The sequence below is a fragment of the Blennius ocellaris genome (genome assembly GCF_963422515.1).
Source record: "Blennius ocellaris genome assembly, chromosome: 6".
Taxonomy (NCBI): Eukaryota; Metazoa; Chordata; class Actinopteri; order Blenniiformes; family Blenniidae; genus Blennius; species Blennius ocellaris.
The window spans coordinates 24,697,555-24,719,958 of record NC_137655.1 but is presented as its reverse complement, the minus strand read 5'-3'; the positions used below and the strand labels follow the sequence as shown (position 1 = coordinate 24,719,958).

At 45.6% G+C, this 22,404-nt stretch overlaps 1 protein-coding gene across 2 annotated transcripts in view; it reads left to right on the top strand.

The window, feature by feature from the left end:
- The first annotated feature begins 5,357 nt into the window (after positions 1-5,357).
- uxs1 (UDP-glucuronate decarboxylase 1) overlaps positions 5,358-22,404 on the top strand; it is a 70,222-nt gene continuing 53,175 nt past the window's right edge. For both annotated transcript variants that reach the window (XM_080497580.1, XM_080497581.1), the window contains exons 1-2: positions 5,358-6,069; positions 22,258-22,285. In XM_080497580.1, coding sequence (XP_080353706.1) covers positions 5,982-6,069; positions 22,258-22,285 — 116 coding nt within the window. In that variant the 5' untranslated portion in view covers positions 5,358-5,981. The remainder of the gene's footprint in view (positions 6,070-22,257; positions 22,286-22,404) is intronic.

Below are 22,404 nucleotides of genomic sequence, written 5' to 3'. Positions count from 1 at the left end.
GTTGTTACCTCCTGTTGTGAAACAGGTTGGAGTTACCCCTCTTCCTCTGGTTGGAGTTACCTCCTGTTGTGAAACAGGTTGGAGTTACCCCTCTTCCTCTGGTTGGAGTTACCTCCTGTTGTGAAACAGGTTGGAGTTACCCCTCTTCCTCTGGTTGGAGTTACCTCCTGTTGTGAAACAGGTTGGAGTTACCCCTCTTCCTCTGGTTGTTACCTCCTGTTGTGAAACAGGCTGGAGTTACCCCTCTTCCTCTGGTTGTTACCTCCTGTTGTGAAACAGGTTGGTGTTACCCCGCTTCCTCTGGTTGGACTTACCTCCTGTTGTGAAACAGACTGGAGTTACCCCACTTCCTCTGGTTGTTACCTCCTGTTGTGAAACAGGTTGGAGTTACCCCTCTTCCTCTGGTTGTTACCTCCTGTTGTGAAACAGGTTGGAGTTACCCCTCTTCCTCTAGTTGTTACCTCCTGTTGTGAAACAGGTTGGAGTTACCCCTCTTCCTCTGGTTGTTACCTCCTGTTGTGAAACAGGTTGGAGTTACCCCTCTTCCTCTGGTTGGAGTTACCTCCTGTTGTGAAACAGGTTGGAGTTACCCCTCTTCCTCTGGTTGGAGTTACCTCCTGTTGTGAAACAGGTTGGAGTTACCCCTCTTCCTCTGGTTGGAGTTACCTCCTGTTGTGAAACAGGTTGGAGTTACCCCTCTTCCTCTGGTTGGAGTTACCTCCTGTTGTGAAACAGGTTGGAGTTACCCCTCTTCCTCTGGTTGTTACCTCCTGTTGTGAAACAGGTTGGAGTTACCCCTCTTCCTCTGGTTGGAGTTACCTCCTGTTGTGAAACAGGCTGGAGTTACCCCTCTTCCTCTGGTTGTTACCTCCTGTTGTGAAACAGGTTGGAGTTACCCCTCTTCCTCTGGTTGTTACCTCCTGTTGTGAAACAGGTTGGAGTTACCCCTCTTCCTCTGGTTGTTACCTCCTGTTGTGAAACAGGTTGGAGTTACCCCTCTTCCTCTGGTTGTTACCTCCTGTTGTGAAACAGGTTGGAGTTACCCCTCTTCCTCTGGTTGTTACCTCCTGTTGTGAAACAGGTTGGAGTTACCCCTCTTCCTCTGGTTGTTACCTCCTGTTGTGAAACAGGTTGGAGTTACCCCTCTTCCTCTGGTTGGAGTTACCTCCTGTTGTGAAACAGGTTGGAGTTACCCCTCTTCCTCTGGTTGTTACCTCCTGTTGTGAAACAGGTTGGAGTTACCCCTCTTCCTCTGGTTGGAGTTACCTCCTGTTGTGAAACAGGTTGGAGTTACCCCTCTTCCTCTGGTTGGAGTTACCTCCTGTTGTGAAACAGGTTGGAGTTACCCCTCTTCCTCTGGTTGGAGTTACCTCCTGTTGTGAAACAGGTTGGAGTTACCCCTCTTCCTCTGGTTGTTACCTCCTGTTGTGAAACAGGCTGGAGTTACCCCTCTTCCTCTGGTTGTTACCTCCTGTTGTGAAACAGACTGGAGTTACCCCTCTTCCTCTGGTTGGAGTTACCTCCTGTTGTGAAACAGGTTGGAGTTACCCCTCTTCCTCTGGTTGGAGTTACCTCCTGTTGTGAAACAGGTTGGAGTTACCCCTCTTCCTCTGGTTGTTACCTCCTGTTGTGAAACAGGCTGGAGTTACCCCTCTTCCTCTGGTTGTTACCTCCTGTTGTGAAACAGACTGGAGTTACCCCTCTTCCTCTGGTTGGAGTTACCTCCTGTTGTGAAACAGGCTGGAGTTACCCCTCTTCCTCTGGTTGTTACCTCCTGTTGTGAAACAGGTTGGAGTTACCCCTCTTCCTCTGGTTGTTACCTCCTGTTGTGAAACAGACTGGAGTTACCCCGCTTCCTCTGGTTGTTACCTCCTGTTGTGAAACAGGTTGGAGTTACCCCTCTTCCTCTGGTTGGAGTTACCTCCTGTTGTGAAACAGGGTGGAGTTACCCCTCTTCCTCTGGTTGTTACCTCCTGTTGTGAAACAGGGTGGAGTTACCCCTCTTCCTCTGGTTGTTACCTCCTGTTGTGAAACAGGGTGGAGTTACCCCTCTTCCTCTGGTTGTTACCTCCTGTTGTGAAACAGACTGGAGTTACCCCGCTTCCTCTGGTTGTTACCTCCTGTTGTGAAACATACTGGAGTTACCCCGCTTCCTATTTATTTCTTTTGGGTGCAATTCCGCGGGGGAGAAGCCTCTTGGCAGCAGCTGAAAGTGAAATATAAAAACATTGTCCAATCGGGTAAGACCGCTGCCAATTTAATTGTTAATCAATACATTTCTTAACGTAATTTCGATCATGTGTGACATTGTACAGTAAATATCAAGTGGCCATTTGACTGTGCAGGTGTTTTATTCCCAACATAACGCTGTTTTCAAACACATAAATGTCTTCTCACCCATATCATGTGCTGTCAAATAATTAAGGCTAAACTAAGACAGACTTTACTCAGCCAACAGAAAGAAGGCAGATGTAAAACGGGTGGTGGCCCAGCACCTCCACCTTTAATAGAGGCAGAGGAGCCTTAAGCCAGAATGTTGGGAGGCCAGTGGCTGAGGGAATCCCTGGAGGAGCTCCTCTTCAGAGCTCAGCCCTCAAGATACCACTTCCTTCATAATATATAATATGCCGAGGCCTATATATCTCTTTAAGCCTCCTTTTGTTCATCTTTATTTCCCCATCATGTCTTTTTTTTGTCACCCAACAGATTGTGATGGTGCTCTCTGCCTGCTGGACCCCCTCATGCCACAACAGACCTTGTAAGTAGGCAACACTCCAAAGATCTTGCAAAATGGTAGTTTAAATATAAAGAAACATTCATGTAGGATGAAGAGTACGAGGAAACCCTGTCTGCTGCCTTTACAGAGGAGGACCCACAAAGGCCTGTAGAGGTATGATAGTTCTCATCCCGTTTACATTTCTTAAACATTGTGGTGGAATAAAGAGTGATATTTTGTCTACACTGAAGTATTGACACAGTATTTTTAACAGGGCATGGCTGGGCAGCAGCAGGAGGGTCCCTCAACATCCACTGCAAGGACTGACACAGTGAGACAGATGTTCAGTAAACACCAGAGGTTCATTCTGGGGAATTCATGTCCAACTGTAATAATTGAATGTCCTCCTTATGTCCTCCCAGTTATCTGTAAAACAGATCTATAGACTCCACCTGCTCCAGAAGATGGAAAAAACTGGAGCACAAGTTAAGGGTGGGTGTACAGTCCCAGGTGAATTATGCTAACTACTAACTACATTAACTAAACTAGCGCTTGTATTTGTAGGAAATAAAAAAGACCAAATGAATTGTGCATCATGCCTTTATTTGGTGGTGGTGGTGGTGATCAGACCCCGAAGTGATGATGGCATACGGTGTCTCTGACAGCTCTGCCATTTACGAGGAAACGCAGCACAACACCCACTATCTGCTATGACGTCAGGGCAAGGCTCAGCTGGTGATGTTGCTAATGTACGGACCGATTAAACTGTGGATGTACATAATGGTCTCGGCAGTAAAACGGTACCGCTCAAAAAGGAAGGTGTCTGGAAATGCCAGTACATCTATGCGCGGTCTGATGATGCGAATATTATCTGCGAATATTAAATTCTCGGCGAAGTAATGCTGCGCCTTCATCAATCGGATCATTATCAAAAGCACATTCCATATTGAGGGAATAAAGTTGACGTCTAATTTGCCTCGGGAATAAGGCACTGCAGAACTGTTTCACCAAAACTCCCCGCTGAATGAGGAAATGAAATCCCGTGTCCGTCTGAAAGGGGGCGGAGCCAGAGAGAAACTCCAGGTTCACTGACAAAAACCTGCTCCCGACCAGGTTAGTTCTAGAGCGTCTGTTGCCCCGGTAACTGACCGGGAGTTGACGTTACACCGCTTCGTGAAACAGGCTTGAGTTACCCCGCTTCCTCCGGTTTGAGTTACCTCCCTTTGTGAAATGGAAAATCCCGCATTTCCCTCAACTCGGTGTTCAATAACCTGGGGTAATCCTTAAACCTGCTTCGTGAAACGGACCCCAGGGCTGCTGTCTCGTAGGGTTCAAGCCTCTCCCAGCTGCAACACACCTGAATGCAATGAGGGGCTTGTTACTGGGCTTGTTTACCTGCTTGATTACTATTGTCAGACAGACATAAACATGGTTTACTTTTCACTCACACAGTACATTGCCCTCTCCCCTCCCTGAGGGATATTTACACCTTTTCATGCCTGAAGGACAGCTCACGATCCTGGTTTTCACCTGTTTGACCTGTTGACAGTGACACACCTGTAGCGCCTCCTACAGGTGCTACAGGTGTGTGCAGTGTGTGAACTATACTGCGGCTTATGGGGGGTTGGACTCAAAACGCATTCATTACACAAGCCTACTTGTCTTCCCCACTGAGACAAAACTGGTGTCACACAAAAAGTCACAATTACAGTTTTTTTAAATTAATTTCCTGGATATTGCATGGATGTCTTGTCTGGAAGTCATATGAACGTAAATGAAAAACAAAGTGCGACTCCACTGGGAATCAAATCCACAAAAGCACAAAATAACCTCTGAAATTAACACGGCAGTAATTGACACCAATCACGCATAACCAGCAGAATTAGAAAAAAATTGTCTTTGGTCCTGATGATGCGCAGACTCAAAAAGTGAATTTTCATGACCAATCATCACCCTAAATTCACACAATTCCTTGATTCACATAATCCAGGAGCTCACAAAAATCCAAACATCTACTGTGAACATATTTAAAAAAAAATTATATTGCGTAATGTTTGTTTGTTACAGTTTGTTCATTTGCACCATGAGAGGAACTGCTCTCCAATCCCCTTGTGCATTGTGTAACGATACCAAATCTATTTTATTCTAAATATTATATCTGTTGAATTGATTTAACCCTTTAACAAATATAATTCATGGTAACTGAGAGAATAAAAAAGTTTAAACTGTAGAATTTGCTGGTGTGAATGAACCCTTTCTTGAAAAACAAAGAACTCGTTAAAGTATCACACAACTCAATTAGTCTTGGTAATGTGATATTATAATAACTAGAAAATTCCATATGAAATTTGGTGTGCCTGCCTCTATTTTGATTTTAGCGTCTCCCTGGCAACGGATGCTGATCTCCTTTAATCTCTTGTCATCTCCTCAATGAGTGCCATTGTCACCTGCTTTGAAGGGATCTTTTGTCAGTTTTTAAAAAACGGCAGAACAATATAATATATGAAAACGCCCGCCGAGGATAGCAATCTTGGCGGAATTATATCGAAATAAAAGCTGTATTGTTTAACTCGAAGTGACGTCACACAGTTGCGGGGAAACTCGGAGTCTCAGACTGCTCAATCGAGCGCCGACAGATCGCTCGGCAGGGTTCCTTCCTCGGCCCAACTCAAGACATGTGTACAGTTTTCACCTTTAAACGAAGCGGACACTGTATTCTTGTGGCACCCAGGTAGCTATAAATGCCAGGCTCGATTCTCGGCTGTTATTTATTTGTAGCGACATCTACGAATGCCGTTTTCAGCTTAGCAGCTTGCTAGCAGACGGAGCTCGCGCGAAGCTAACGGCTAGCCGTCGGGGTTGACATATGTTTACCGGGACGGGAGTTTGTGGCTGTTTTCACAAGACGCACGTCCATGAAACCGACTCCCGGGGGGCAGCGTGCACGGCGCCGGTCGTGTTTTAGGGCAGGCGACGAATGGCGCTGAAACATGAGCGTTGCGTTGAGCGCGAGTCCACCGTGTCGCCTGCCACCTGAGTCCGCCGCCGGCCACGTAAGCCCGTCCTGTCGACGTAGCAGAGCTCGTCCCGGTCCTCTGTTAACATTTAACATGGACTAATGGTGCCAAGTCGCTGCCAGCACGCGTAATTATCCGACACAACTCCAAGAGCAAACTCCAAGGAGGAAATGATCGATTGTGGGTCAAAATGCGGTAGCGGGACTTGAACGTCATTCGGTTCCTGGTCCAGTCGCGGTGAGCTGGAGATGAAGCGGCTCGTCTGGATGATATCAAGCTTAAACAGAAGAATGATGAAGCTCCTCTTTGCCCTCGCGTTGGTCGCCTACATTGCCTGTAAGTACATTGATTTATGTGTGTTTTTGTACATCTCATGAAAGGAAGTATAGTAAAAACAGCTGCTGTTTATTTGATTCTTCACAGTAACAACGCACCCTGTGCAACTGTGTAAAACACTGAAGGCACCTCAATAACACTGTATGTAAAATACAGTTCATGTTTCCTGAAGATGAACCACTTGGTTTTAATTTCAAACTTCCATGCACCTCAAAAGATGCCTTCAGCTTGAATTCTGTCGAATTGTATAATTCCTCTCAAACCATATGCCAGGGGTATTCAATTAAAAGTCACACAGGTCCAGTTATTAAAATTTCCTCCAAGTAAAAGGTCCGGACCAAGGTCCAGCTTGTGTCTTATAGCTTTCCCCCATGTCCAAAACTTCATATGGTTCGTTTAAAAAATGTTTATTGTCAGTTTTAAATGCAGGAAAAGTTTAACTGAGTCCATAGCGAGCTCTTTTACCATCAATAAATGTTGTACCAGGCAAATAAATGTAAAGCTTTTATTTCAGATGAAAGAGAAGGGAACCTTAGAATAAAATACATAAAAAAGTGCAAACATAGCCAAATAAGCCATCTTTCTTTTAAATTAAACAAGTCCTCGCCTAAAAAAAAAGAAAGCCAACTGGTCAAGTAAAAAAAAAATTGCAGCTTCAGAAAACAATAAATAAAAAGAGGCTCTTTAAGGGGAAATAAAGCAAACTCACTATTGAACAACATCTTTTCTCATTTAATTATTCAGTTTAACTTAATGAGAGAAATGGGAATGTGGCTGCTCTGCCAGTAACCTCAATCTTGGTTGGAATGGAGTCAGTGCCATTCTCATGCAGATATGAAGATGTTCACTGGTGAGCCTAGAACGCTGTTTGTTTTTGATCATGTTCATTGTGGAAAAAGCTGCCTCACAGCTGTATGTTGATCCAAACATAGTGAAGGTGGTCAGACCAGGGAACTCTCAGACACAATCTGGAGCCAAAACGTAGCAGGGTCAGTTGATTTTTTCACACATGTCTTCTTTTTGTTTTCCCTCAAATAATGTCTCAGCAAGCGCTGTTCAGCACTCCTTCACAACTGTCCCGTCACTGAAAGTTTCTTTATGCGGCCCTAGAACCCACGATACCTTCAGAGAACATTCGTTTGCACGTTGCTGGGCTGTAAATGTAGTCGGGTGGACCTGTCATCCTGGGCTTGCAGGTCCGTTATTTTGCCCTCAGCTCGGACTTCAGGGGGAAACTTTGCTCAAAAGCGCTGTGCTTCGTTTCGTAGTGGCGCTTCACGTTGCCACTTTTAATTAGCGCCACAGTTTCGGAGCATATGAGGCACACTGGTTTTGAGCTGCTTGCCGGAAGAATGAACATACATTTCTCCGTCCATTCGTCCTTAAAACTCCGGCTCTCCACATCGACCTTCCTTGTTTTGGAGCAGCCATGCTGTCGCGACGGTCTCCTCTCTGCTCTGCTGCCTGGCTGCAGGGTAAACAATCCATTTCATTGGCTCAACTGAGTGTAGCTATTGTCGTAATAACTGGAGTAGCAGCGCCCGCAATATATTGCTGCGACCGGCGGGAAAATGCTGCATGGAAATGATCTATTCTCGTGAATTTATCGTCTTTATCGAGTCACGGGTCCGAACAGAAGCAGACCGCGGTCCACCATTTGGTGATGCCTGCCATATGCTATCCAACTTCTTTGGTACCCTTTGTTTTCTCCCTTCAGGGCTCGTTTATACCGACATCAACATGCATTTGGGTGATCAGAGTCCTGAGGCAGACTGTTTACTATTATCCATATCATAGTTTTGGGCTAACCACTTGAAATTGGATTGTTACTACCACTCCATCACTTCTGCTAAATGGAGGCGTGCAATTATTAAGCCTGGTGTCCACCGAAGGAGAAGTGCAGGACAGAATGGAGCGCTACGTCAAAGTGTAGCCAAATCTAGTGCGTATTCACTCCAAAGAAAGTAGGTTAAAATGTAGGCTCCACAGATATGTGACGTTGCAACAGTAACCTTATGAATCCTCTGTTGTTGTTTACATCCTCCGCTTTGCACTAGCTGTTTAGTTAACGTTTCCTTTTTGCAGCCACAGAGCTCCGTGTTGGTTCTGAGAGAGTGAAGGCTGGCCGGCCCCGGTCACGTCATTCCCAGCGGCTCAGAGCCCAGCAGGGTGCCTCCCGCTGACTTCTGTAGCACAAAGCGCTGCGAAGACAGACCGTGGTGCTCCCCGGTGAAAAGCTCAATATGTTCACAACGGAGGATTCATCCAGCCGACATATTCAAATGTTGAGGGCGTGTAGTAAATCACTGACCAATCAGCAGACAGTGCCTCAAAATCAGACCCGTTCCATGGTCCTGGTACCCCGATGGAGGGGGTGGGGGGGGGGGGGGGGGGGGGGCGTCAACCTTTGGAGCCGTTGTTTCCAGAAAATCCCAGATTCTTGCGGTGGAAACCTGAACCTTAAAGACCGTAGCAGTATGGTACGGACCGTACCTCCTCTCAGGACCAGGAGGAGGAGCTTCAGCAGGAGCTCCTCCTCTCAGGACCAGGAGGCGGAGCTTCAGCAGGAGCTCCTCCTCTCAGGACCAGGAGGCGGAGCTTCAGCAGGAGCTTCTCCTCTCAGGACCAGGAGGAGGAGCTTCAGCAGGAGCTCCTCCTCTCAGGACCAGGAGGAGGAGCTTCAGGAGGAGCTCCTCCTCTCAGGACCAGGAGGCGGAGCTTCAGCAGGAGCTTCTCCTCTCAGGACCAGGAGGAGGAGCTTCAGCAGGAGCTCCTCCTCTCAGGACCAGGAGGAGGAGCTTCAGCAGGAGCTCCTCCTCTCAGGACCAGGAGGCGGAGCTTCAGCAGGAGCTGGTGCTGCTGTTCACAATGAGAAAGTTGAACCTGAGTCCCAATAGAAGGACTTGACGGCCGCCGGCTGCTTCATGTTCTTCACTGCAGCGTCTCCCAGTCCTTCATAACCCCGCCTACATTGTTACCCTACTTCCTGTGGACGGACCAGAACCAGAGTGGGTCCTGGGTGTGCTTTGCCGTACCGTAACCTCCCGCTCGGCGCCGCTCCGCCACGTTCTGCGGTGGAACAGCGGCTGTAGATATCCTCTGGCCAGACCCCGATAAGGCACCGTGACTCTGCAGACCCCCAGGAACGGAACATCGACGTTCTTTTCTCAAATTTCTTGAGAAAGTTTAAAATACTGTTTCACTAAAAACAGCATAGTCTCTTAAACAAGAAGCACTATTGTAAGGCTCGGCAATTTGGCGTCGGAAAAAAATCTACAATTGCAGAAAAAAAAATCAAGATTCGATTTAAAAAAAAAAATAAAAAAATGTTCTCAATGCACCCAAAAATGACTGCAGACATTATATATGTTGTCAAAAGTGCAACTCTGTTGCTGTAATTGTCCTCAGAGTTAAGATGCATATAAACAATCCAGTGTTTCCTCTAGGATTTTTTTCATCAGCGGGTTCAGGCCCCTTAAATGGTGCATTCTAATGCACTGTGTACTGCTAAATACTACACTGTACTGCTAAATACTACACTGTACTGCTAAATACTACACCGTGTACAGCTAAATACTTCATTGTGTACTGCTAAATACTACACCGTGTACTGCTAAATACTACACCGTGTACAGCTAAATACTACACCGTGTACTGCTAAATACTACACCGTGTACTGCTAAATACTACACTGTACTGCTAAATACTTCATTGTGTACTGCTAAATACTTCATTGTGTACTGCTAAATACTACACCGTGTACAGCTAAATACTACATTGTGATGTGATAAATTGAGGGAATAGTTGAAAATGAACAAACCAAACAGTTATGGAAGAAACATACTTATTTAAAGGCACATAACTAAACCAATTTAATATGTATATATATATACACACACACACACACACACACACACACACACACACACACACACACACACACACACACACACACACACACACACACACACACACACACACACACACACACACACACACACACACACACAGGTATACAAAATAAATGCTAAATAAAATTGAACTTGTGAAGCCAAGAACTGGAAGTGTGATAATAATGCAATAATAACCTTTGAATTTACACTTGAAAGTATTTGTTGTGGCCACAGTGTACAGGATGAGTTTTGCAAGTTCTATAAATGGCAGTAATCTCAACAGTGAAATGTAAAAATAAAGTCCTATTAATCCTATATAACCGCTTGATTGGAGCTTTTTTGTGGCGGTTTGGGTCCAGAGGCCTCATGTGTGACTGAAGTAAACATCACAGCAGCTCAGTGCTGCTGGAGGCTCTGCACTCAGTAAGGTATGTTGACGGTCGTTCTTACCGGGTCCCCAGTCCCAGGTTCTACTGTACACATAAGTCCGATGCTTTCAGCAAGGGCTGTTTTCTGAAGCTTGAGCGTCCGGAGGCTCGCTGCCTTAAACTGCAGTGCAAATGGAGCTGCTGCAGGACCGTCCACACCACGGGGCCTCTGGTCAAATGTGTCCCAGACCACCTCGCAAAGCGCTTTGACTGAACGTGCGTTGGTGCCTGTTCACACTTGTCTTTGAGTCTTGCCACTTGTAATCGGATTACCCAAAAACGTACGTAAACACCAGGTGTAAACAGGCCTTTAGGCCTGTTCACCTTCCTCTTTTGCATTTTCTTCTTGTGCTGCTTCCTTTGTTAGCTTACCTTTGTGTGAACTACCGGCAGGATATTCACGTTCAGACTGGTTAAATCCTGAATATATTTCAATATTCTTTTGAGGTAATACACTTTGTGTTAAATTCAATAGTTTTGTGACATAAATTGGGTAAATGCTGACTCATCTATTATTAAAACACAATACATCGTTATACTCCTTGATATTAAAAGAGATTTGCGGCCCCTGTGAATCTTGGGTGCACCTGCGTGGGGGTCAGGGCCCTCTGGTTGGGTCACTTCTCAATGGGGTAACTACTAATCCCATCTCTTTGAAAATGACCCGCCCCACTTAGAAGATCCTGCCTGGTCCACCTGGGAGATGGTATATATGCAGTCCAGATAAGGCCTTGACATTGATCAATTCACTTGTTCTTCACTTGTTCCCTGGTCTGTTTAGCTCCACTCCATTTGTAATAAATAGCTTCATGGTAACATCTGCTGTAACTGCACAGACTTGACTTGATGGAACATCCAACTACTTGTGCCGTCATATTGGGGAATAAATAGTCCAACACAAAATGCGGCGTTTACATGGGAGGGGGGGGGGGGGGGGGGGGGGGGCTCAAAGCAACTCAATAGAAAATATAAACTAAATGAATAGCAGCGAGGAAGCTCTGCCCGAAACATCTGTCCCGTACTAAAGTGAAATTGATTGATCAGTGATCAATGCTGTCCATCTGTATTGTTCGATGAAGAGGCATTGTGTAATCTCTCAAGTCATGCATTAGCAGGGTTGTTAGTTTTCTGCCAGCTGTCCTTCTTGGCTTTTGCTGTGGAAGTGTTGCTTTTGGCCTGGATAGCGAGTTTGAATTGTTTACTTGTGTGGAGGATTGTCTGCTCCTCCATTATGTAGGGTTGGTCATTGAGCAGAGGCTGCCAGCTCCGCCCCCTTTTACCTGAACACGCACTGATCACCATTGGAGATGCTTGGGTTGGATAACCGAGTTGATAACCAGCTTTGTAGTTACACTTTGTCAATCCAGACAACGGATCCTGGGTTATGTTAATCACGCTTTGTAGGACACATCTTGCTTAAACACCAAGACCCTCAGAACCTTCAGCTGAAAGCATTTTTTCCTGTTGTTGTACCTGCCTCAGTGTCTTTGTACCGAAAGGAGCTTTTGTTCATTAATTCCATTGCTCAGTTTCCATGTTGTCATTTAATTTTCTATATTCAAGCCGCCTTCTTCAGAGTGACTTGAAAAACATCTTCATGTTGGGACGTTTGACTTTGGATAACCTGCAATTACAAATAGGTGCGCTGCACATATTTCTGCAGCATTATATTCACGCGTCGTTAATGTTCAATGCAAGCAGCCACCAGACTCGTTGACCTTCTTTTTGACTTTCGTAATTTACATTGTCCATAAAGTTGTTGTTATTTCCATGCGTCTAAGTTCAGTCAGTTTTATTGCTCGGGTTGGGCTTCATATTTTACTGAAGTATTTCCTTGTCTCATCTTCATGAGTTTCAAGAAGCAAAGTTCAAATCAAATCCCCTCATGGAAGGAAGATGGCTGATTGTGTGCTTTTAGATAAAGGATAGATGAGTTCCTATGCAAAGCCACAGTCCTCTACAACCTGTGCATCAGTTCATTCTGGCTTCTTGAAAATCGGTCACTTTTTGTGGGGTTCAAAATTCCACCTTGGATATCTCCTCAGTTATTGTCTCCAAAAAGTTCCTGTTCATTCTATATGTGCACAAGGTTGTTTAGAGTGGGGGCCAAGTGTTCCTAAACCTTAAATTGTTTCATTTCTAGTCAAATTAAGGCCTCAAACCCTACTCGCGAGTAGGATTTTCTTCATTTTAGGCATTTTTGACACGCTGTCATTAAGTTTTGAGAGAAGATATAAAGCTGGGAGTTGTGCTATAACATCACAAGCATGAGTCCTCTCTCTGGAGCAAGTTTGGTGCAGCTGTGGGGTCTGTAGGCTGATTCAGATGCATTTAAAAACTCAAAAAATACCTCAGAGGATTTTCTTGACCATTTTAGGGGTAAACTATGATTTCTCTAAAATACTAATACTCAAAAACTATTTGAGCTAAAGCTCTGAAATTTTGTGTACAATGTGATTTTGTTACTATCTTCCACCACAAATTTGCTCAAGCAAATTGAAGATGGTGATGCAACCACCTACATGAATATCACGTGTTTTCAGGAATACTGACCCTTATTGGTATTGATAACCTACATTTATATTTTAGGTCAACAGTTTGCAGACCAGAAACAGGTTTCCTAGTTACAGTCCTGCCATTACTTCACTTCCTGGATGGGCAGATCAGCTGATGTTACTGATGAAGCTGGAGCCAATCAAGTGTTTTCAACAAGGTGAATTAGTGACCCAGCACTTCATTAGTACAGTCATTTTCTCAATTAGGATTTTTTTTAAAGAAAATACATCAAGTCTCTGTGAATATTACTTCACTACTTTACTAAGAGTGAACACAAAACAACATGTTTCTCAGTATTTTTCTGACATGATGGCGATTGAGACCATGTCCCTGTGATTCTCAGCTTTCATGCCATCAGACTTGACCGAGTCCTGAGTTTCCATCCTCCAGATGCAGTTAAAGCTTTTTACCAGCTTGAATATTTGTCTATCGAATCAGTGTGTCTTTGTGTTAAAAATCAGATATTAGACATTATCAGATGTTTATTTGATGTGACACTAAAACGCCGATACATGTATGTATGTATGTATGCATTTTAGAAATGTGAATATGTAGACATACATAAAGAGGCTGTTGAAAAGATTTGTATATTTTCGTCACTCATTGTGTCAGACAACGGTCTCGTTGTGTACGTAGCAGACTGCAGCTACTCTGCATAAATGCTGCAACAGTTTCTAGTTATCTGTATTAAAACAGTGGGATTAAACTAACATTAATGTCACATCTCCATCTCCACCGTGACGTCACTCTCGATCATTCTGGTTTGAGTGGCACTCTTTTCTATTGATATAATTGCACAGTGCTCTGCTTTGCTGCATGTGGTTTAATACCACATGAGTGGAGAATTAAAACCACCAACTGTTTATCTCCAGGCGGTTGTCTTCAAATATTTAACGCCGGGTGTTGCAATGCTCATCTGTTTACATTAACATGATGGACTTAGGCTCAAAACAAACACTGCTGCACTGCTGTAGGCATTTCTCTATTGGAAGTGAAATGACGAGGGAAATCTATGCAATTTTTATTGAGCAAATTGCTAAATTTGTTGTTTGACATGTAGTGACTGGAGTGTTACAAGACAAGTGACTCGCAGCCTCATTGGTATCACAGTGTCATCTACTCTATGCAAGATAAATGATTGTCTAGACCTCATTGTTGAAATCATTATACAGAAAAAAAGTGCAGATCTGCAAAATGATTATGCCATTGAATGAACACATTGGAATTAGTTATTTGTACTTTATTGATGGCTTTTCTCTCTGTGTCCTCTGGGGTTGTAATTTTATTATCAGGTTCCATTTACACAATGTTTCAATAGAAAATGCATTGTTTATAGCTGTTTGCTCCATAAAGAGTTTGCATTTACACAACAACATTCTGTGAACAATGTTGTTTTCATGTTGGGCCACTAGTGGGTGTTATTTGGATTGCAATGAAACCACACACACGTGTGTCAAGAACAATACACTATAAACATTGACAAGGGTGAGAACACGGACATTCGTATGTCAGATTGTTATTACCGTCACGCAAGAATCAAACTACCAAGTCCCTGCAGATGATGGACTGGAGTCACGTCTCTGGAGTTCACCATTGATTTGATTGTCCTTCTAATTGCACATGTGCAGAAGAAGTATTTACTACAGCCATAGTATGCATGTGCGACTGCAGCATTTCAAAAAAGTTGTGTTTTCCCCCGTTTACACAGAGACGGGGCCGGAGCCATAGTGAACATAATGAAGAGTCTATTACCTGATCAATAAGCTGTGTGGCTATCGCCTGCTGCGGTGCGCTTTCTAAAGTGACAGCTGCCATGTAAAGAAGTATTTCAATGTATTGTTCCTCTGTGGCCAGATCCATGTTTTAATAGACATTAAACCATCCAGACCAAAAGAGGCCCAAGCTGAAGCCGTCACTTCATGTTTTACACACAACATCATTTTATTAAGCTCAAAAGCAACATTTCCCAGTGTTTCCATAAGATCACGTGCGCTTTGCCCTTTACACATGGAGGGATGGCTGGATGGAGGTCGTCTGCCGCCAGCACTTATTTCAATCAGCTGATTAATTGACCAACAGCTGCAGCTGAGCGTGGAGCTGTCAACTCGGCCAAGTGGTGTGAAAATCAGCAGAGCAAAGCCAGTATCAGCACAGCACCTGTTAGTTGTTTCAGGTCGTAATGATGAAGAATGGAAGACGAGGATGGTGTTGGTACCGTTTGTCTGTTGACACATCTCGGAATGTTTAATGGAATGAGTTAGTTCAAACACCGCTATAAATGAACGAAGTGAAAGCCTTTCCATACTACATGGCTGTTCAAAGTCTTGGAGTAAATCCAGGACATAACCTGCAGGCATGTTGAGCAGCATTCTACGGAGAGCAGGAGTCGTCAGGGAATGTGTTTGTCAGATGGTCAAGTTGTTTGAAGCTGTGTGAAGTCATTCAGTGACAATCCAGAAGGTGACTGTCATTATGTTTTGATGATCTGTTCTCGCTAACCTGAAAATGCATACAGTTCATATCAACTCATATAACTTGAATTGCATATTTTCCTAATATTCTTTTTAATGAGACCACATTCACAGGCAAACAGCACATGAGGGATGAGCAGCAAATCTGAGCATGTAAAATATATCTAGTATTGCACAATACATCACAAATGTACTTGTATCGCAACGTCTACATGAACATACATCTTGCAAAAGACTGACCGAATAGTGATTAACTATGTTTCCGTGTGCTGTGCAGTTGTGTGCTGCGAATTTCATCCATCCATCCATCCATCCATCCATCCATCCATCCATCCATCCATCCATCCATCCATCCATCCATCCATCCATCAATCCATCATCTGTTGGTTATCCAGGCCAGGTCCTGGAGGCATCAGTCTGAGCAGGGTTGTCCAGACTTCCTTCCCCAGACTCTTCCTCCAGCTTTTCTGGTGGAATCCCAAGGAGTTCCCAGGTCATAGAGAGACATAGTCCCTCCAGGGTGTCCTACGTCTACCCCGAGGCCTCCTACCAGAGAGTCATAGTCCCTCCAGGGTGTCCTACGTCTACCCCGAGGCCTCCTACCAGAGAGTCATAGTCCCTCCAGGGTGTCCTACGTCTACCCCGAGGCCTCCTACCAGAGGGACATAGTCCCTCCAGGGTGTCCTACGTCTACCCCGAGGCCTCCTACCAGAGAGACATAGTCCCTCCAGGGTGTCCTACGTCTACCGCGAGGCCTCCTACCAGAGGGACATAGTCCCTCCAGGGTGTCCTACGTCTACTCCAAGGCCTCCTACCAGAGAGTCATAGTCCCTCCAGGGTGTCCTACGTCTACCCCGAGGCCTCCTACCAGAGAGTCATAGTCCCTCCAGGGTGTCCTACGTCTACCCCGAGGCCTCCTACCAGAGAGTCATAGTCCCTCCAGGGTGTCCTACGTCTACCCCGAGGCCTCCTACCAGAGGGACATAGTCCCTCCAGGGTGTCCTACGTCTACCCCGAGGCCTCCTACCAGAGAGACATAGTCCCTCCAGGGTGTCCTACGTCTACCCCGAGGCCTCCTACCAGAGGGACATAGTCCCTCCAGGGTGTCCTACGTCTACTCCAAGGCCTCCTACCAGAGAGTCATAGTCCCTCCAGGGTGTCCTACGTCTACCCCGAGGCCTACTACCAGAGAGTCATAGTCCCTCCAGGGTGTCCTACGTCTACCCCGAGGCCTACTACCAGAGGGACATAGTCCCTCCAGGGGTCCTAGGTCTGCCCCGAGGCCTCCTACGTCCTGTAATTAATTGACAGAAATATTTACAACTGTCAATTAATTACGTTTATTTTATTAGTTAATGGCACAATTACGTGAATTTACTGTGATTAACAAACCATTTTACCCCATATTTAAAATTTTGCATCTCAAATTTAGAACAAAATTCATGAATATCAAGAGGGAAAAGACAAAGTCAACAAGCTGGTCTGTTTCTGAAACGCTGCTGGTGACAATGTGTGCAGATGGACATGTGATGGAAAAAATAATCAACTTACAGCTGGTGTGAGTTGGAGCAAATAGAAGGAGCACTGCTACAGTAAAATTGAGTAATATAAAGAGTAAAATTTCAGCATCATGCCAATTCTAAATGTGTCCTGGTCCAAAATACAGTGAAATGTCTCTTTCAATGCTGCAGCAAATGAAAATGCAACAATGCCTTTCCACAGCCGTGTCCCAGGCTGGACTGGTCCCTCTGGCAGGCCGGCTTTGGCCCACGGACTATATGATTAACACGACTTTAGGCTTATCTGACATTATCTGAAAGAGTCACCGTATTTAAAGGTCAGAGATCTCAATGAGTCACATTAAACATTTTTGGACTGTGTTTCAAAGAAATCAATGACAATCCAGTATGAGATTATACATTGTGGGAAGTTACACTATTATTAATTAAAATATAATTAAAGGGTGCTCTGGGCTTCAATATTCATCTGTGTGTTCACGTTGTCTCCCTGATCATTCAAGTGTTCTTCTGAGGCAGGGCTGAGCACAACACGGCAAAAGAGGCACACGATGGCCGAAGGTGGACTTTTGGTTGAAACATGTTTTATGCATCCATGAGTTCAAGTAGGGGTGCAGCGGGTAGGGGCGGGGCCGTGAGAGCGGGTAGGGGTGGGGCCGTGAGAGCGGGTAGGGGCGGGGCTATGAGAGCGGGTAGAGGCGGGGCTATGAGAGCGGGTAGAGGCGGGGCTATGAGAGCGGGTAGAGGCGGGGCCGTGAGAGCGGTAGTGGCGGGGCCGTGAGAGCGGGTAGGGGCGGGGCCGTGAGAGCGGGTAGAGGCGGGGCCGTGAGAGCGGGTAGGGGCGGGGCCGTGAGAGCGGGTAGGGGCGGGGCCGTGAGAGCGGGTAGAGGCGGGGCCGTGAGAGCGGGTAGGGGCGGGGCCGTGAGAGCGGGTAGGGGCGGGGCTGTGAGAGCGGTAGGGGCGGGGCCGTGAGAGCGGTAGGGGCGGGGCCATGAGAGCAGGCGTTTTCCACGAGTTGTAGGACGTCGTCTCTCATGGTAACCGCTCCCAGTGATGGTACAGCTTGTTTTTCCACTCAGTCATGCAGCCTCAAGGCTGCTTTCTGCTTGAGGCTCCGCATGGCTGAGTTGCATCATTTCAGCCGCCGCGCCCCTGTTCATGCAACACGTCACCGCTCCATGCGCCTCCAAATTTTTTGGGTTACGTGGACGGAGACGTGCAGAAAAAAAGGTGGATCTGAGGACGAGGAAGACTGAAGACTTGGTTTTAAAGAGTCAAAAAGCACAAAGCTGCACATCCACACTGAAAACACAAGATTTGACTCATAGATGCCGATTTACTTCAGTGTCAGATTACAACTGAGAGAACATTTTAATTCAAAGTGACAATTAAATGGAACAGATCAAACTGAGTGGTTCACTGTTCAGAACTTGAGGGAACTCCACATGCAGTCACTGTCGTCTGGTGTAGTGACCCCTTCTGGTATGTTATTAGGTCCCTGGTCGATTCCTATAGGATCTTGTTTTTCCCCAAGAATTCATTCAAATATGTTTTTATGTGATTGGCTATTTCCCACTGGGGGATTGGCCTTTACAGCACTTGAGCATCATCGGACCGGCACCTTTGATTTAATCTCACAGTTGTTGCTGACATACTGGAAATGATCCAGACCAAAACTAAGGAGCAGCGGCTTTATGAGGCTGTTCAGGCAGATATATTGGAGCTGATGTCTCAGTTAAAAATCCAACACAGATATGAGTTATTTTTACTTTCTTTTCTTGATATCTTATTTTCTTTGTTTTTGACAAACGTCACTTGATCAATAAATTGACCTGCATTAAAAACGGTGTAGAATTGCTAATTTAATAAAGTCTTATATTTTCCTCAGTGCTCTCCAGCAGAGCGTTTCTAAGCACGTCGTCCTGCCAGAGTTCGTCTCTGTTGACTCAGAAAGAATCATTTCAGTTCATTTCCAGCTGAAGTTGCAGCGGAGTGACGGCCAGTGTCCAACAAGTTGCTGTGTCCTGCTCCGCCCTCCACTAGCAGGAATCACCTGCTGGTGTTGAGAAGAAGTCCACTTCTACTGCTCTGATTTGGTAGCGTGGTGGAAGTGGGTTTGCGGAACACTGCCCCCTGCAGCTTGGGAGCAGAAGCGGCATGTAGTATAAATGGCGCACACATTCGCTCATGGTGATTCCGTCTTAAATTCTGCACATTAGGCCTGTGCGTCAAGCACAAGACGGCCTTCACAGTGGAGCCATCGGCACAATGTTGTGACTGTTTTCTCCACATGTTGATTGTCCTCTTGTAGGCAGAGAAAGGACTCCTGAGAAGTGTCCTCTGCATGTTCATTGTCAGCACCTAAACAACAGCAGCACATGGAAAACAAGTGATCTGATGAATGCTTGTTATTTAAAACTGTGGTGCCATTAAGAGCAGAAATATACAAGGTGTCCAACTATATGGAATTTATTGCCACATGATGTTAGAGCAAAAATGATTGTGTTCCCATCAAAAATGTCTGCATTTTATGCGCATTTCAGCATAGCGGTCAGTAGTGAAGTTGAAGCTGTGCTTAGGGCCGTGACGTCGGCCGTCTTTCAGCGTAACAGTGGTTCAGTACGCAGTTTTATGGGGCGCGTACGGTGTTAAACACCCATTCCCCTGCACTCTTTGCCCCTGCGCAGTTTCAAAGCATGTCAACAAATGCACTAGGTGGAGTACACAGGTGTACTTCCAGGTGAAATCAACTGACTGGCGAGATTTTTCTTGTTATGGTCCGCGACAGGGCTGAGCGTGGCGTCTATTTACTCACTACCGTCTGCTGCGCACACGCATTCCAGCTCACTAATGAATGTATTAGTCATATTTTAATCATGTAGCCTCGCTACTGTGTGAGGGCCGCGCCTCGTTAGCGTGTCGCACGCAGCGGAATTACATGATGTCCCTGAACGCATCACTCCTGCGGTTAAAACCTGCATTAAAACCAGTTGAACATCTGAAAGAGTTCAGGAAAATGTATTTCTGAAAACATTCTTCAGCAACTGAACTTTGTCTTTGTTCCTTTGGGAGTCGTCGGGGGCCTTTGTCGTGTTCCTTTCTTTGCCTTGGTATGCTGTATTACATGATCCATGAAGGCTGTTTACACCAATGAACAGCATAAAGTAAAGGACATAACCTAACATGTACTGATGCAGTTACAGTGTGTCTGATCTTTTATGTTCAACTACCAAAGTCACAAAATAATGGGCAATGATTATCAAGTAATTTTGTGATTTTACTCAACTGCCTTGATAGTTTATGATTTATCAATTCACTGTTTTACCTATTGTTTGTATTAAAGGAATGCTGTACAGTATCTGCTTTGCTCCTCAGGGTGTGGTTCTGCCAAGGTCCTGCTTATTGACGTTAACTCTGAGCAGCAGGTTAAAAAGCTTCCACTGATCATAGTCCTCCAGGTTGGCAAATATGCCTTCTTAAGAGCTTAAACCTCAAACTGATAAATAGTCAGTGATGAGTATGACGTGTGCCTGAGCTTGAGGAGCCGTCGGCTGATTGGTCAGTGATTTACGAGACACCCTCAATATTTTAATGTATCAGCTGGATGTTTTTTTTTTTTTTTTCTTTTCTTTGCTGCTCAACTTTCATGTTGGTTGTTGAAAAGAGCAGATGTGAGGCAGGGAGAGGCCGGGGCTCGGGACTTTGCATCGCACTGAGAGCTTTCTGTTTGCAGCATCGAGTCTGCGCTGCCGGTTGCGCTGCCGGTTGCGCTGCCGGTGCGCCGTGCCGGGGATGCGCCGTGCTGGTGCGCCGTGCCGGTGGTGCGCCGTGCCGGTGGTGCGCCGTGCCGGTGGTGTGCCATGCCAGTGCGCCATGCTGGGTGTGTCTTTGCATCGCGTCTGAGCTTTCTGTTCAAACGCGATGCAGCAGCGGTCAGCGTTCTGTTCAACCTCGGTCAGTGCCGCTATATCGCGTTTGAACAGAAAGCTCAGACGCGATGCATCGCGCTGGCGGTGGTCGGGCAGAAGGCGTGGTGCGGGGACGGACCGCGGACACGATGCAAAGAGACGCTCGGAGCCTCCGTGTTCCGGCGAGGAGCTGCCGGAGCGCGATCAATGCCGCAGTGGCTGCTCCGGTATTTGAGCAGAAAGCTCAGGGCTCCCGTGTCCCGGTGCAGCGCAACCACGGGGCTCTGTGCCGCCGCCAGCCGAGGGACTCGGGGGCGGGGCTCGGGGGCGGGGCAAGTCACCGGAGCGTTCACTCTCTCTGGACCAACACGGAACTAGTGCAAAGTGGAGGATGTAAACAACAACAGAGGATTCAAAAGGTCCAGATCTGCCGCCAGGCTGAGACGACTGTTGTAACGCCACATATCTGAGGAGCTCTAAGCCCCGCCTACTTTTTAACCTACTTTCTGCGGTGGAAACGGGCACCGGATTTGGCTCCGGCTACGCTTTGCCGTACCGCACCGTAAGGCTCCGTTCCGTCCCTGCACCTTCTGTGCGGTGGAGAAACGGCTATAAAGTCTGGTCTTTAACCATGTGACTGCTGGATCTGGATCATCATATACCATCATGACTTCTATAATAACTGACCTTTTAACTACATCCATCTGGAGCACCTATGTTTACTCCATGTTACTGCATGCCGGGGTGATTCTGACACTCAGTTAAACCGAACTGCGTGGCATACATGCAAGTTTGACCGATTTCATACAGTAGGGCATGTGGAAGCAAACATCCAGATAAATAGTTTCACAATAATCAAACCAAAGCTTCATGTCATTTTGTGTCCCTTAAAACCACTTTGCAGCTCAATATGCACAGAAAATGTAGGCAGGGATCTGAAAATGTATGCAATCGGCTGATACTGCGTTCTAAACAATGAGATTGGAATCAAGGGTAAATATTCTCAGTTTCAATGGAAAGATCAACCTGGTTGACATCCCTTCTATATTATACTGTATCTGTGACCTATTTCAATACAAAATACAGCATGATAGCTTATTGTTAGCATATTGACAGCATTGGATTTGGAATATCTGTTATGATATTATAGTGGTGCAAATATATACAATATAAGCATAATATTGAGGAATTTTTCATTCACGTTAGTGGAAACCTCACAGAATCAACGAGCTCATTATTTCCCTTCTAACCTGTCTGAATTATACAAGTAAGATTAATAAGTATTACAATTTGTGATCAAAGTTTACTCTGCTCTTGCAGAATGCTACCTGTACATACTTTACAGTCTTGATGATGATGATGATGATGATGATGATGATGATGATGATGAGACGTGTTTTTTTTCCCTCCTCCAGCTGTTTGGGGAACATATGCAAACATGAGGTACAGTATGTTTTATTTCTTTTACTAATCCTCCATCTTTAACATTTCCCATAATCTGTAACTCGGATATATTTTATAAATGTCATATGATTGACGCTAATGAAGGATTGTTCAGTTGT